The 14,344-nt window shown below is 40.6% G+C and overlaps 1 protein-coding gene across 10 annotated transcripts in view; it reads left to right on the top strand.

The window, feature by feature from the left end:
- The first annotated feature begins 3,907 nt into the window (after positions 1-3,907).
- dpydb (dihydropyrimidine dehydrogenase b) overlaps positions 3,908-14,344 on the top strand; it is a 151,863-nt gene continuing 141,426 nt past the window's right edge. For all 10 annotated transcript variants that reach the window (XM_052477102.1, XM_052477101.1, XM_052477100.1 and 7 more), the window contains exon 1: positions 3,908-4,179. In XM_052477102.1, coding sequence (XP_052333062.1) covers positions 4,150-4,179 — 30 coding nt within the window. In that variant the 5' untranslated portion in view covers positions 3,908-4,149. The remainder of the gene's footprint in view (positions 4,180-14,344) is intronic.

Raw genomic sequence — 14,344 nt, 5'->3', positions numbered from 1 at the left:
TTGTGTTTTGTTTTTAGAATCTAAAATAATTAGACATAGTGATCTTGTTCCTATTTATTTAATTTGCGTAACCATTGCAGAATAAAGTATTTACCTTTTTTGGCCGTGATGGGTTCATATTCCGGAAGGAGCCATACAACAAATGATCATCTGCATCTCTAATTTAATTAGACCTAGTTGCCTAGGAAATATATACAGTTTCAGTCAGAAGTTTACATACACCTTAGCCAAATACATTTCAACTCAGTTATTCACAATTCCTGACATTTAATCCTAGTAAAAATTCCCTCTTTTAGGTCAGTTAATGATTTATTTCAGGTTGTATTCTTTTCATCACATTCCCAGTGGGTCAGAAGTTTACAATTAGTATTTGGTAGCATTGCCTTTAAATTGTTTAACTTGGGTCAAATGTTTTGGGTAGCCTTCCACAAGCTTCCCACAATAAGTTGGGTGAATTATGGCCCATTCCTCCTGACAGAGCTGGTGTAACCGAGTCAGGTTTTTAGGCCTCCTTTCTCGCACAAACTTTTTCAGTTCTGCCCACCAATTTTCTATAGGATTGAGGTCAGGGCTTTGTGATGGCTACTCCAATACCTGGACTTTGTGGTCCTTCAGCCATTTTGCCACAACTTTGGAAGTATGCTTGAGGTCATTGTCCATTTGGAAGACCCATTTGCAACCAAGCTTTAACTGATTTCTTGAGATGTTGCTTCAATATATCCACATAATTTTTCTACCTCATGATGCCATCTATTTTGTGAACTGCATCAGACCCTCCTGCAGCAAAGCACCCCCACAACATGATGCAGCAACCCCCGTGATTCACGGTTGGGATAGTGTTCTTCAGCTTGCAAGTGTCCCCCTTTTTCCTCCAAACATCATTATGGCCAAACAGTTCAATTTTGTTTGATCAGACCAGAGGACAGTTCTCCAAAAAGTACAATCTTTGTCCCCATGTGCAGTTGCAAACTGTAGTCTGGCTTTGTTATGGCGGTTTTGGAGCAGTGGCTTCTTCCTTGCTGAGTGGCCTTTCAGGATATGTCGATATAGGATTCATTTTACTGTGGATATAGATACTTTGTACCTGTTGAAAATGTTATAAACCGATTAAAAACGTCAATGCTACCGTGCATACCTATATAATGACGTAATGACGCCACGTAAAATGTTGTGCTACACGTGCAACACAGCATTCCTAACCTAGCCCACAATGTCTGCTGTGTGGATCGAGCAGTCAACAAGTCGAGCAGTCATTTGAGCAGTCACTCAAAGGCTAAATTCATTAAAGCCAAGATAATGGAATTCATTGCCCTTGACAATCAACCGTTCTTTGTTGTGGGTGATGTTGGCTTTCACCAACTGGTCGAGCACCGGTACACACTACCGAGTGCGCTATTTTTCAGATGTTACCCTACCGGAGTTACACAGTAATAGCGTTACTGCTAATGGTTTCATGACATACATACTATGAAACGTCGTTTGGGTCTTTGTGTGTCAAAAAATATACAGTAGCACTGTCAAAGCTGTACAAAAAAGTCTGCAAACAAGCAAACACCGGTCACGAATGATGTGATTACAATACCGCATTGGTAATAAAGCATAATGTTTTCGACCGCAACTTCTGGGGTAGCTAGCTTTAGCTTGGTACCTAGCTAGCACCAATACAACCAGCGTGAAAACAATGGCCAGTAGAAACTGCAGTAATTTTCATTATTCTTAGCAATGATTTCAGAATTGCTTAGGAAGTATTAGCTAGGTTGCCACTTGTTGTTCGCCTATTGAAATTGAACTTCTTTTCATGAAAATAAATAGCTGGCCAGCTACTTAAACCTGTTGCCCAAAGCTAACGTTATAAGCAGCCAGCTAGCTTATAACCGGACCGGGTTATGTGTTGTGAAGCTAGCCACAATAAGGATTAGGCGCAATAGTGGAATGTGTGGTTTGCCTTCATAATAAAAGTATGTTATTGACAGTGATAGAAATGAACACAAATAGTCGAATTATGCCATACTTTTATTTTGAAGGCTAACCGCAAAGTCCACTAATTTTGGCTAATCCTTATTGTGGCTAGCTTCACATAGATGGGTCCGACCACCATTTATCAAACAATAACTGTTTTATAAATTAGGGTTATTTTAGATGATGACACCTAGATTATGTCGTTTTGATTTGTTTTGGGTGAAGAACATTGTTTGCATCCATGAGCTAGCTAGCTTTTTTAAATGACCAGCACTGTAGATGCACGAGACAACTTTACCAGCATTATAGCTTACGTATCGATGGATCATTGTGACATATGAAATACGAGTGATAGTGTAATCAATGTGTAATAACTACGTGATGAACACGTTAAATGATTATGTGACTTGCAGTCATATTCAGGTCCTGATTCGTCAACATGCATATTTGACACGTCAAATAGGGTTATTTTTGACATGCAAAGACCCAAACAGCGTTCCATAGAAATCCTGGTTGAGAATGAAATTACTGAACAAATGAACAATGAAACAGCACAGCAAGTAAGTGAAAGGTTTTGATTATGCTTAACTGGTAATGGAGACATTACAACAAAATAACTTTTTGGTCAGTGTGGTGTGTGTGTATATGTGTGACCTTTATTTAACTAGGCAAGTCAGTTAAGAACAAATTCTTATTTACAATGACGGCCTACCGCGGCCAAACCCGGACGACACTGGGCCAATTGTGCGCCGCCCTATGGGACTCCCAATCACAGCCTGATGTGATACAGCCTGGATTCAAACCAGGGCCTGTAGTGACACCTCTTGCACTGAGATGCAGTGCCTTAGACCGCTGCATCCATGTGTGTGTGTTAACTATTTAACTGTACTAGAAAGCTTAAAAGGCCACTAAAATGTTAAATATCGGATATCTGTATCTGCCAAAAATGTCATATTGGTGCATCACTACTAGTAACCTACTGTCCGTACTGTAATTGCATTTCTATTTTAGTAGCCTGCCTTAGACAATGTTTCAGAATTTGCTGGCAGTCCATCAGTCCATGAATTCAAACGTTCTGCTAACAGGTCCAAAACATTTGCAGTTGCTTTTCAGAAACTGCTCTTTCAGAAACGGACAGTCCTTTCCCAGATACAGCATACATTACTGCTGAAGAGTAAAACATTTTAACAACACAGTAAATAGACCGATAGTTTACGTGAAATAGTTGACTGTATGGTTCGGCTACATGTGGTGTGCTATAGGAACATGACATCATTGCGCATCTTAGAACGTATCCCAAGGCAGACCATAGAAACCCAGTAATCTATCCAGTAATCTATACTACATATTGAACAACAATTAGTTGTTTGCATGCCGTGACCTAATGCCAATAGTTCCAAATAATACCACAAATAAAGCCAAGGAAGTTATTGTCAACATAAAAGGTAAATGGAGGGAGTTTTTCTCATTCACCCACGCACAGTTTTATGATAGGTCTGATTTATAACCAGAAACATGCTTATGTATGGTATGGCATGTGCCAAGTGTATACTTCCTAATATTTTTGTATGTGAGCAGACTTTTCATAAATGGTACACACAGAAATGTGTGACATTTACGCTATAAATGAGCGTACGGTTTATAAATGAGGCCCCTGGACGGTGTGTCTCCTCCAATATCTTTGTTTGCAACTGAAAGACAAATCACAGCTCTTTTATTGCACATGGCCAGGGTTGCACAACTGTCCTTGAAAACCGAGGTGGTGAAAGGCAGCAACCAACGCAGCAACCTACAGTAGCCTACCAACTGGGAACAAATGTCAGTGCTGACGGTTCAATATGATGCAGAACAGTTATCCATGCTATGTGCCCCCTCCTCACCTTATAATGGACTCACAACAAACTTTAACCTTTCAAACTCCCTTATCAGTGTGATGACATGTCTGGCGCCACCATTTCGAACTAACAAAATAATTATTGGTCCAACGAAACACATCAGTCTTTATGGACAACATATGTGCTGCTGTGTTTAACTGGATGCGCATTTTTAAATAAATATTTGATGTTTCAGACAGCGCATTCGAACTCAGAATGGAATAAGCTACTACAGAGCACAAGAGAAGTTTTGAACACACAAACCGAACGGTTTATTTGAACTTTTACCTGACAGACAAATTACCAAAAGAGAAACATGCTGAGTAAAGACCTTCCGGACATTGAGGTACATGATTTCATAGTTGTTAATCTGTTTTATTCACTTGCAATCTCAATTTGCGACCCCTGGTTTTGGGAGTGAGGTGTCTTTTTGCTTTACTTTTTATGCGCAGTGTTTAGCCTACCTACTTGAGCCATGTCGTAAATAAATCTGGGTTGACAAACTGCTAGAATTAGATAGATAGGAGCAGCGAGCAAGAATTTATAAATTAGCCTACTCTTCAGGTTTGACCAGTTATGGAGGGATTTTTCTTCGGGACTTTTTATTACTTGTTTTTTTTAGGCTGCATGGAGAAAGAGAACTTACCTTAAAATAGTATACTGTGTACATGACACTGCAACAAAATGTCCCCATGGGGACAATAAAGTCTGTCAGTAAGTAAGGTAGTAAGTAGTGTTATTTTGAGCAAGGTGTTAGATAAAGTGGCACCGCGAGACCCTTTCTTCAGTCTAAGAGAGCACATGCAAGCTTTGCGCGGAAGTTTGCCGTCTTTTCCTTATGTGATAGACTCACACACTTGTTCAGGCAATGCAATTGTAAAAAATAAATGAATAAACCAGCTACAATGCTACAGCTACTCATCAGCTAGCACGAGAATTCATTCTTCCTTCTCATACTAGCCAATCATTCTGTAGCTACCACTGAAGTTTCAGCACCATGGACTGCGCAAGGACAGCCAGATACATGATTGCATTATGCCTTTCTATTTTGATGGGGGAAAAAATATTTACAAACCAATAACCGTTGCTTTAAGAATTGACCTAAACATTGTAATAATAGTCGAATGGGGATTCCACTACTTCGATAGCCTACACATTTTTTTTTATCAACACCATGCATAGGCCACTTTTACTAACAGCTTATGTAGACTGAACCAACAAAAAACAGGAATAAGGATATTTTGCATCTGCCATTTGACCAGAAGGCTGAGTATAATCCATGCCGGTAAATTAGTACGACTCACCTTGCAAATACTGTAATCAATTATGGGACATAGGCCTACATAACCTCTAAAAAATATGAGCTTTATACAATAATATCTGGTATTACTGAATGCATCATTGTATTAAACCAACCCAAGACATGCCGGTGGATGGGCATGCATAATATCCTTTGACAATACCTACACCTCTGCCTAGGTGACATGTAGACGTCCTTTTATTGAAGACATTTGAATGGAGAGTGTCCCGGGGTAAGTGACGACCTCCATTAGCATTTCTATTAATGGCTGTTATGACAACACTCATGTGACCATGGCTGTGCCAGGGTGCGTTTAAGACGTGGTCTAAATGACTCCTGTCAGCTGTCGAAAATACCCCACTAAATGTCATCATAATGGCCGTCTGCGGGGCAATTAAACTGGCCGTTCATCTTGTGCTGCGCTGGAGACGTCTCCTTTTAATATCCTGCCTTTGTGAGAAAGCTAAACGTGCACCTTTGTGTGTGCTCATGGATTCATTAAAAATGTCTAGGATGGCCATCAGTGTTCGTTAGAAATGAGATTAATGTGTCCGCTTACAGAAAGGTCTATACACTTTATGTCTGGCCCTGAACCCTGCCAGGCCAGCCTAAAGAACAGGACTATCAAGTCAAGTGCAGGGACAGGATATTGGCAACATAGGCACCAAAAATTGCCATTTAAATTATGACAAGGAAACGTGTGTCTCGCAGACATCCGCCTCAGTGTCAACGTCTAGGATTTTAACGGCTGTAAGTCTAAGCATGAAACCCCTTAGAATAATCCTACAAGTGTTGGAGGCACTGCACGTTTTATACCCCAGCTGAGTGATCACCCACGTGATATATATAACGCACTTTTAATGTCGGCCTACTGCGATATAAGCTTAATGTTCCACAACGTCCCTCCACCGTCGTTCAGCGTATTGTATGCCACTCATTGATAATGTATGGCAATGGTGACACTATACCCATGACGTGTTGTATATTTAACCCAAGGATATGTAACCCAGTGATTGAACTATTTGAGTAAAGCATAGCATAGGGCTATAGGGGGGGATCTATCACATACATCACACATGCAAAAACATTAACTTACACATTTGTCAAAGAGCATAAAGTCCGAAAGAGAGAATGTTAGTCGAGGTTCAGGTGATGCAGGCGGGATGCACAGGCGTTGCATCAGAGTGTGCTTGGAGATAAGAGGTCATGAACCGATAGCCGAGCTAATCTTTATCTTATCTCTTCAACAATAACCAAGAGGACATTTGGATTTCCTGGAATGTTCTGTTTCGGGTGTATTGTGGCGTTGTGATCGTCATAAAAGTATCTGCTGAACTGTTTGTAGAGGTCTGAACATGATTTGACACTATAAAGACCCCAAGAACTATCTGCTTACCTTGGCATTAGGGATGTTCTGACAAGGTCAAAATAGCTTTCTAACAGTCTCTCATTTGACAGATGTTCCCAGCTAGAGATGGTACCATGACATGGATGTAACATTTTCTCTTTGAACGTTCCGTTAACCCATTCTAGAAATGCACCCAAAACAATTGTTGCAGGAACGTTCACTGTTTGCTGGGAAGTTTTTACAGTGATTCTGTCAATGATTCTCCTCTTATCCCTTTTAAACGTGATTCTTCATGGTGATTACCTGACACATACACTTATTTCTCTTAATCTCGCTCTACCTATCGCATAACTTTTAACCTATTGGAATCAGTGGCTCTATATTGTGTGCAGCGCCAAAGAACCACTGACATGTAAATAGATGACCTAGCAAATGTAGCTCCTGGGTAAGTTCACTTTGATTGCTCTGTTAATCAATCAGCAAGTCACAGATCATTCCAGGACTTGCCAACATGAGACTGCCCCCCCTGGCCCACACCATCTCTCCCACTCCTCCGCCCATCTTCTTATCTCTCTTTCTCTCTCTCCGCCCAACAGTGAGCTAAATCACACATCATCCGTCTTCTGCTGTCCCCTTTTCCTTTAGTTAAATAATTCCCCTGAACACAGGTGACAGCCCTCCTCCTCCTCCCGGGAAAGTGTGTTAAAGTACCCTCTGGCCCAGCTTGTGAGGTCAGGGACGTGTGGTGCTCTGAACTTCTGCACCGCAACGCTTCCCACCCTCAACTCAGCCCTCCTCCTCATGCAAGATAAGGTCCCCTTGGCTGGGGCAGTTATCCAATCACAATCATGTTCTTTTTCTTGCAATTTGAGAGAGTATATTTGGATTTCTGTTTGCAATAATAGAGCCACTATATTTTACTATGTGCAACTGGAGAGAACAAACTTAATATTGATTCAAGCATGCTTTCTTCCCCTAGGCGAGAAATGCTACGTTGCTTTAGCCTATAAACTGGTTTCAATCGAATTGGGCCTTTGGCCTTGGACCATGTCCTTTAGTTGTGCGATTTTGTTAGATTTAATTTCCACATTCTAGTTAAATACAGCGATATTCAGGGATGAACCCAAGCAGGACAGCCTACACTCTCCATAACCTGTATCACTGCATCAGATGTTGGAACTGAATTAATATTGCTGAATGCCCCCAGTGCAGTGCAGTAGGATACTGTTGCTTTATCTCACCCATGGCGGATCAATATGTGGAAATTCATCTATCGATTTCCAGGTGAAGACACAGGGCAATAAGACAGTGAATTGCCAGCTGATGTTTAACTATCCAGCTCCGGGGAGGAAATATGTTACTTTTATGAAAGACTAGAATCTCTGAGGGAGTGTCTGGGGTCTATTGTACTGATCTCTGGGCATTCTGAGACCTTAGTCAAGTTTGTTTGAAGTATGATGGTATTCAAAATGGCACTGTGCTATTCTTCATACCCCCTCAGTTTCATGAAGTTGAACCTAAAAGTAAGATAAAAAAAAATACCATACTGCAATAGCCTATTACTAGGATCATTGGTGTCAAACTAAAATTATCTCTGAATGTATGTAGGCTACACCTATGAGTGAACAATGACTTATATATATACTAAATTACTTATAGGGGGAGCAGTGTTGAGCCACCCCTCCCCCCTGCCAACACACACACCCCTACTCAGGTTTTGTCTTTATTTTTGCTATTTTGTAGAATAATAGTGAAGACATCAAAACTATGAAATAGCACATATGGAATCATGTAGTAACCAAAATAGTGTTAAACAACTCAAAATATGTTTTATTTTTGAGATTCTTCAAAGTAGCCACCCATTGCCTTGATGACAACTTTGCACACTTTTGGCATTCTCTCAACCAGCTTCATGGGATAGTCACCTGGAATGCATTTCAATTAACAGGTGTGCCTTGTTAAAAGTTGATTTGTGGAATTTCTTTCCTCCTTAGTGCGTTTGAGCCAGTCAGTTGTGTTATGACAAGATAGGGGTGGTAAACAGAAGATATCCCTATTTGGTAAAAGACCAAGTCCGTATTATCACAAGAACAGCACAAATAAGCAAAGAGAAACGACAGTCCATCATTACTTTAAGACATGAAGGTCAGTCAATCTGGAAAATGTCAAGAACTTTGAAAGTCTCTTCAAGTGCAGTCACAAAAACCAGAGCTATGATGAAACTGGCTCTCATGAGGACCATCACAGGAGTTACAGAGTTACCTCTGCTGCAGAGGATAAGTTCATTAGAGTTAACTACACCTCAGAAATTGCAGCCCAAATAAATACTTTACAGAGTTCAAGTAACAGACACAACTCAACATCAACTGTTCAGAGGAGACTGCGTGAAAGAGGCCTTCATGGTCGAATTGCTGCAAAGAAACCACTACTAAAGGACCAATAATAAGAAGAGACTTTCTTGGGCTAAGATCCACAAGCAATGGACATTAGACCGGTGGAAATCTGTCCTTTGGTCTAATGGGTCCAAATTTGAGATTTTTGTTTCCATCCGCCATGTCTTCATGAGACACAGAGTAGGTGATTGGATGATTTCCACATGTGTGATTCCCACTGTGAAGCATGGAGGAGGAGGTGTGAGGTTGTGGGGGTGCTCTCCTGGAGACACTGTCAGTGATTTAATTTAGAATTCAAGGCACACTTAATCAGCATGGCAACCACAACATTCTGAACCGATACCCCATCCCATCTGGATTGCACTTAGTGAGACTATAATTTCTCTTCCAACACGACAATGACCCATGGGTTATTTGACCAATAAGGAGAGTGATGGAGTGCTGCATCAGATGACCTGGCCTCCACAAACACCCAACCTCAACCCAATTGAGATGGTTTGAGATGAGTTTGACCCCAAAGTGAATGAATAGCAGCCAACAAGTGCTCAACATATGTGGGAACACCTTCAAGACTGTTCAATACTCATGAAGCTGGTTGAGAGACTGCCAAGAGTGTGCAAAGCTGTCATCAAGGCAAAGGGTGGCTACTTTGAAGAATCTCAAATTGAACATATTTTCTTTTGTTTAGCACTTTTTTGTATACTAACTTATTCCATTTGTGTTGTTTCGTAGTTTTGATGTCTTCACTATTATTCTACAATGTTTTTTTTTTAAATAAGAAAAACCCTTGAATGAGTAGGTGTGTCCAAACCTTTGACTGGCACTATATATGTGAATCACCAACTGGATTCAGTCTTATGTAGCAAAATATTCTACATTGGATACAAATAGAGACTCAGACAAAATGGTATATCATACACACCATTTTTGAGGAACAATGGAAAAGTAATTCTGCTCTGAAAGTTGATACAGTTGTCAACTCACCTTTGAGAAAAGGGCATTTGAATATTTTTGGTACAGTGCCTTGCGAAAGTATTCGGCCCCCTTGAACTTTGCGACCTTTTGCCACATTTCAGGCTTCAAACATAAAGATATAAAACTGTATTTTTTTGTGAAGAATAAACAACAAGTTGGACACAATCATGAAGTGGAACGACATTTATTGGATATTTCAAACTAATTTAACAAATCAAAAACTGAAAAATTGGGCGTGCAAAATTAGTCAGCCCCCTTAAGTTAATACTTTGTAGCGCCACCTTTTGCTGCGATTACAGCTGTAAGTCGCTTGGGGTATGTCTCTATCAGTTTTGCACATCGAGAGACTGAATTTTTTTCCCATTCCTCCTTGCAAAACAGCTCGAGGTCAGTGAGGTTGGATGGAGAGCATTTGTGAACAGCAGTTTTCAGTTCTTTCCACAGATTCTCGATTGGGTTCAGGTCTGGACTTTGACTTGGCCATTCTAACACCTGGATATGTTTATTTTTGAACCATTCCATTGTAGATTTTGCTTTATGTTTTGGATCATTGTCTTGTTGGAAGACAAATCTCCGTCCCAGTCTCAGGTCTTTTGCAGACTCCATCAGGTTTTCTTCCAGAATGGTCCTGTATTTGGCTCCATCCATCTTCCCATCAATTTTAACCATCTTCCCTGTCCCTGCTGAAGAAAAGCAGGCCCAAACCATGATGCTGCCACCACCATGTTTAACAGTGGGGATGTTGTGTTCAGGGTGATGAGCTGTGATGCTTTTACACCAAACATAACGTTTTGCATTGTTGCCAAAAAGTTCAATTTTGGTTTCATCTGACCAGAGCACCTTCTTCCACATGTTTGGTGTGTCTCCCAGGTGGCTTGTGGCAAACTTTAAACGACACTTTTTATGGATATCTTTAAGAAATGGCTTTCTTCTTGCCACTCTTCCATAAAGGCCAGATTTGTGCAATATACGACTGATTGTTGGCCTATGGACAGAGTCTCCCACATCAGCTGTAGATCTCTGCAGTTCATCCAGAGTGATCATGGGCCTCTTGGCTGCATCTCTGATCAGTCTTCTTGTATGAGCTGAAAGTTTAGAGGGACGGCCAGGTCTTGGTAGATTTGCAGTGGTCTGATACTCCTTCCATTTCAATATTATCGCTTGCACAGTGCTCCTTGGGATGTTTAAAGCTTGGGAAATCTTTTTGTATCCAAATCCGGCTTTAAACTTCTTCACAACAGTATCTCGGACCTGCCTGGTGTGTTCCTTGTTCTTCATGATGCTCTCTGCGCTTTTAACGGACCTCTGAGACTATCACAGTGCAGGTGCATTTATACGGAGACTTGATTGCACACAGGTGGATTGTATTTATCATCATTAGTCATTTAGGTCAACATTGGATCATTCAGAGATCCTCACTGAACTTCTGGAGAGAGTTTGCTGCACTGAAAGTAAAGGGGCTGAATAATATTGCACACCCAATTTTTCAGTTTTTGATTTGTTAAAAAAGTTTGAAATATCCAATAAATGTCGTTCCACTTCATGATTGTGTCCCACTTGTTGTTGATTCTTCACAAAAAAATACAGTTTTATATCTTTATGTTTGAAGCCTGAAATGTAGCAAAAGGTCGCAAAGTTCAAGGGGGCCGAATACTTTCGCAAGGCACTGTACCTACTGGAGAGCTCTCCTTTGTCTACAGCCATTCTGCATTGTTCACACCCTCTTAAGCCAGCCTCACGCATCTCTTTAATAAAGATTCACATGAGGTCATGTGCTAAACAGCGAGTATTGTAGTGAAGATTAAGACTAAAAGTGGTAGTAGCCTATAATAAAGAAAAATTCCAGGTAAACAGAAAGTGTTCAGAAAAAAATATTTTATAAATATTAGATAACACTTACCCAGACACACTTGTCTAAATTGATGGGTCATGTGAAAGAAATGCTAGAACCCCCAGCCACATCCAGTGGTGGAAAAAGTACTAAATTGTCATACTTGAGTAAAAGTATAAATCATTTCAAATTCCTTAGATTAAACGAGACGGCACAATTATTTTCTCTTTTTTTATTGACTGATAGCCAGGGGCACACTCCAACACTCAGGCATAATTTACAAACTAAGCATTTGTGTTTAGTGAGTCTGCCAGATCAGATGCAGTAGGGATGTTCTCTTGACAAGTGTGTGAATTGGACAATTTTCCTGTCAACATGTAACAAGTCCTTTTGGGTGTCAGGGAAATTGTATGGAGTAAAAAGTAGTACATTATTTTCTTTTGGAATGTAGTGAAGTAAAAGTAAAAGTTGCCAAAAATATAAATAGTAATGAACAGATACCCCTCCCCCCCAAAAAAAACTTAAGTAGTACTTTAAAGTATTTGACCACTGCCCAAATGCCTTCACACCAGTACATTAGTATACTTTATATACTGTTACACACGCACTTATCACATAGTATTCCATACATAAGTTAAGGCCATGCAACCTGAGTTGAAAGTACATAAACAAATGCATGCACCATATAATTATGTGGATGCACCATATATTTATGTGGATGCACCATATATTTATGTGGATGCACCATATATTTATGTGGATGCACCATATATTTATGTGGATGCACCATATATTTATGTGGATGCACCATATATTTATGTGGATGCACCATATATTTATGTGGATGCACCATATATTTATGTGGATGCACCATATATTTATGTGGATGCACCATATATTTATGTGGATGCACCATATATTTATGTGGATGCACCATATATTTATGTGGATGCACCATATATTTATGTGGATGCACCATATATTTATGTGGTGGACACTTGATATTGTTGTGGTATGTCACAAAATCATGTTACGTCCACACATATCAATATTCATTTTATATTTATAAGTCTTGCTAAGTGGATGGGTCTCTACAGAAGGTTTAAACGGTACAGCCAAAGGGCTACTTGCATAATAGCAATATCAGAAATAGATAATGAAAAAATCAAATATAATGTATGTACAAGAACAATATCAATAACGATATCAGTGATGGACGATGTAGTTACTGTATATTCATAAAATCAGGGGTAAAGTGGCTGAGCAGCAGGATAACAAAAAAATGTGTAGCAGCAACTTACGTGTTAGGAGAGAGTCATTTGAATAGAGGCACTGCAGATAGTGCTGATGACTGGTCCGTCCGAACCACGAACGAACAAGGGAATCTATATTCGGAGAGCCTGTTTCTGTTCTGCCCTTGACTTAGTTGCAAAACTCTCTGATCTTCTCAAAAATATACGTTTGTCTAGCTGTGTCCAGTTCAGGTCGTGCTTGTACAGGTAGAACATCTGTGGGAGGAAGGATGTCAGCGTTGCGCAGCAGCTGAAACCTTGTCCCGACAGTCCGAAATCTCCTTGGCGACAACACCAGGCTACAAAGCTGTAAAACAGGGAATAACAACAACAACAACAAATCAGATGGCATTACAACACTGCACAACATCAATTCACCTCACAAGTTTAGATAAGAAGAATAACCCCATGCAATGCAATGAAAATGATTTTCACCTGAAGTGCTGGTACTGCTTGATCTGTGGCAGCGGCCTGAAGTACGGAGTGTTGTTGCCAGCCGTAGCTTTCCACCAGCACCGTACCATCCTCCAGTCCAACCAGCTGTGGGATGTTGACCCCTGTCACAGTGCTGTCCTTCACAACACCAGCAATCTCAGACAGTGTTCACTCTGGTCTTTCTGAAGGGCTGCTTTTTGAGGCCGAAGCACAAACTTGGTGTGGCCTGTGATCGGGAAGTGAAGGTCAAGATTGTGGTGGAGCTTGTGCATTGTCCGCCAGGCACAATACCAGAGCACAAACTTGTTATTGTTTTGGCCACTGCAGTTATCGCAATTCAGGTGCACACGTATTTCCCCAATTTCGGAGTTGGTGAAGAAATGGTGCATGTACTGTCGTTGATGACTGCGCTGCTGCCTTTGCTTGCATGGGCCAGCTCTCTTTTTGATGGGAGGCATTAGACCATTCTCCTCGGGTATGACTGGTGGAGGAGCGTCAGGCGTGTCCTACTGAATGCTGAAAGACAAGTTCCAGATGCATATATTTTAGCATTATTATACAATCGATGCGAAATGGCATTCTGATGTTAATGTTACTGTTCCCACTACAATAACAAAAAATACTTAAATACATGTAATTTTGTCCTTGAAGCATTTATTTGAAACACTGTAGAATTCCATTCATTCCTATGGAGGACTGCTCCTATTGTGGAGTGCCAATATGGCCGATTGGTGGCTTCAAGCCGCTCAATGGCTGAAACATAGCATCAGCAGTCCAGAGTTTAAATGCCACTGCTAAACGGCTGACATCGCTTCCTAATTTCTGCATTGTGTGATTGTGATTTTACTGACTCTGTGGATTTAGTGATGTGGGTGCCGGGTGTGATCAGTGGAGACTGATAAAGTCAGCCTCCACTGCGAGGAAAGGAGAATATAAT

Source organism: Oncorhynchus keta, chromosome 23 (genome assembly GCF_023373465.1).
Source record: "Oncorhynchus keta strain PuntledgeMale-10-30-2019 chromosome 23, Oket_V2, whole genome shotgun sequence".
NCBI classification, from domain to species: Eukaryota; Metazoa; Chordata; class Actinopteri; order Salmoniformes; family Salmonidae; genus Oncorhynchus; species Oncorhynchus keta.
The sequence above is the reverse complement of the archived record's forward strand: the minus strand, read 5'-3'. Positions and strand labels throughout refer to the sequence as shown.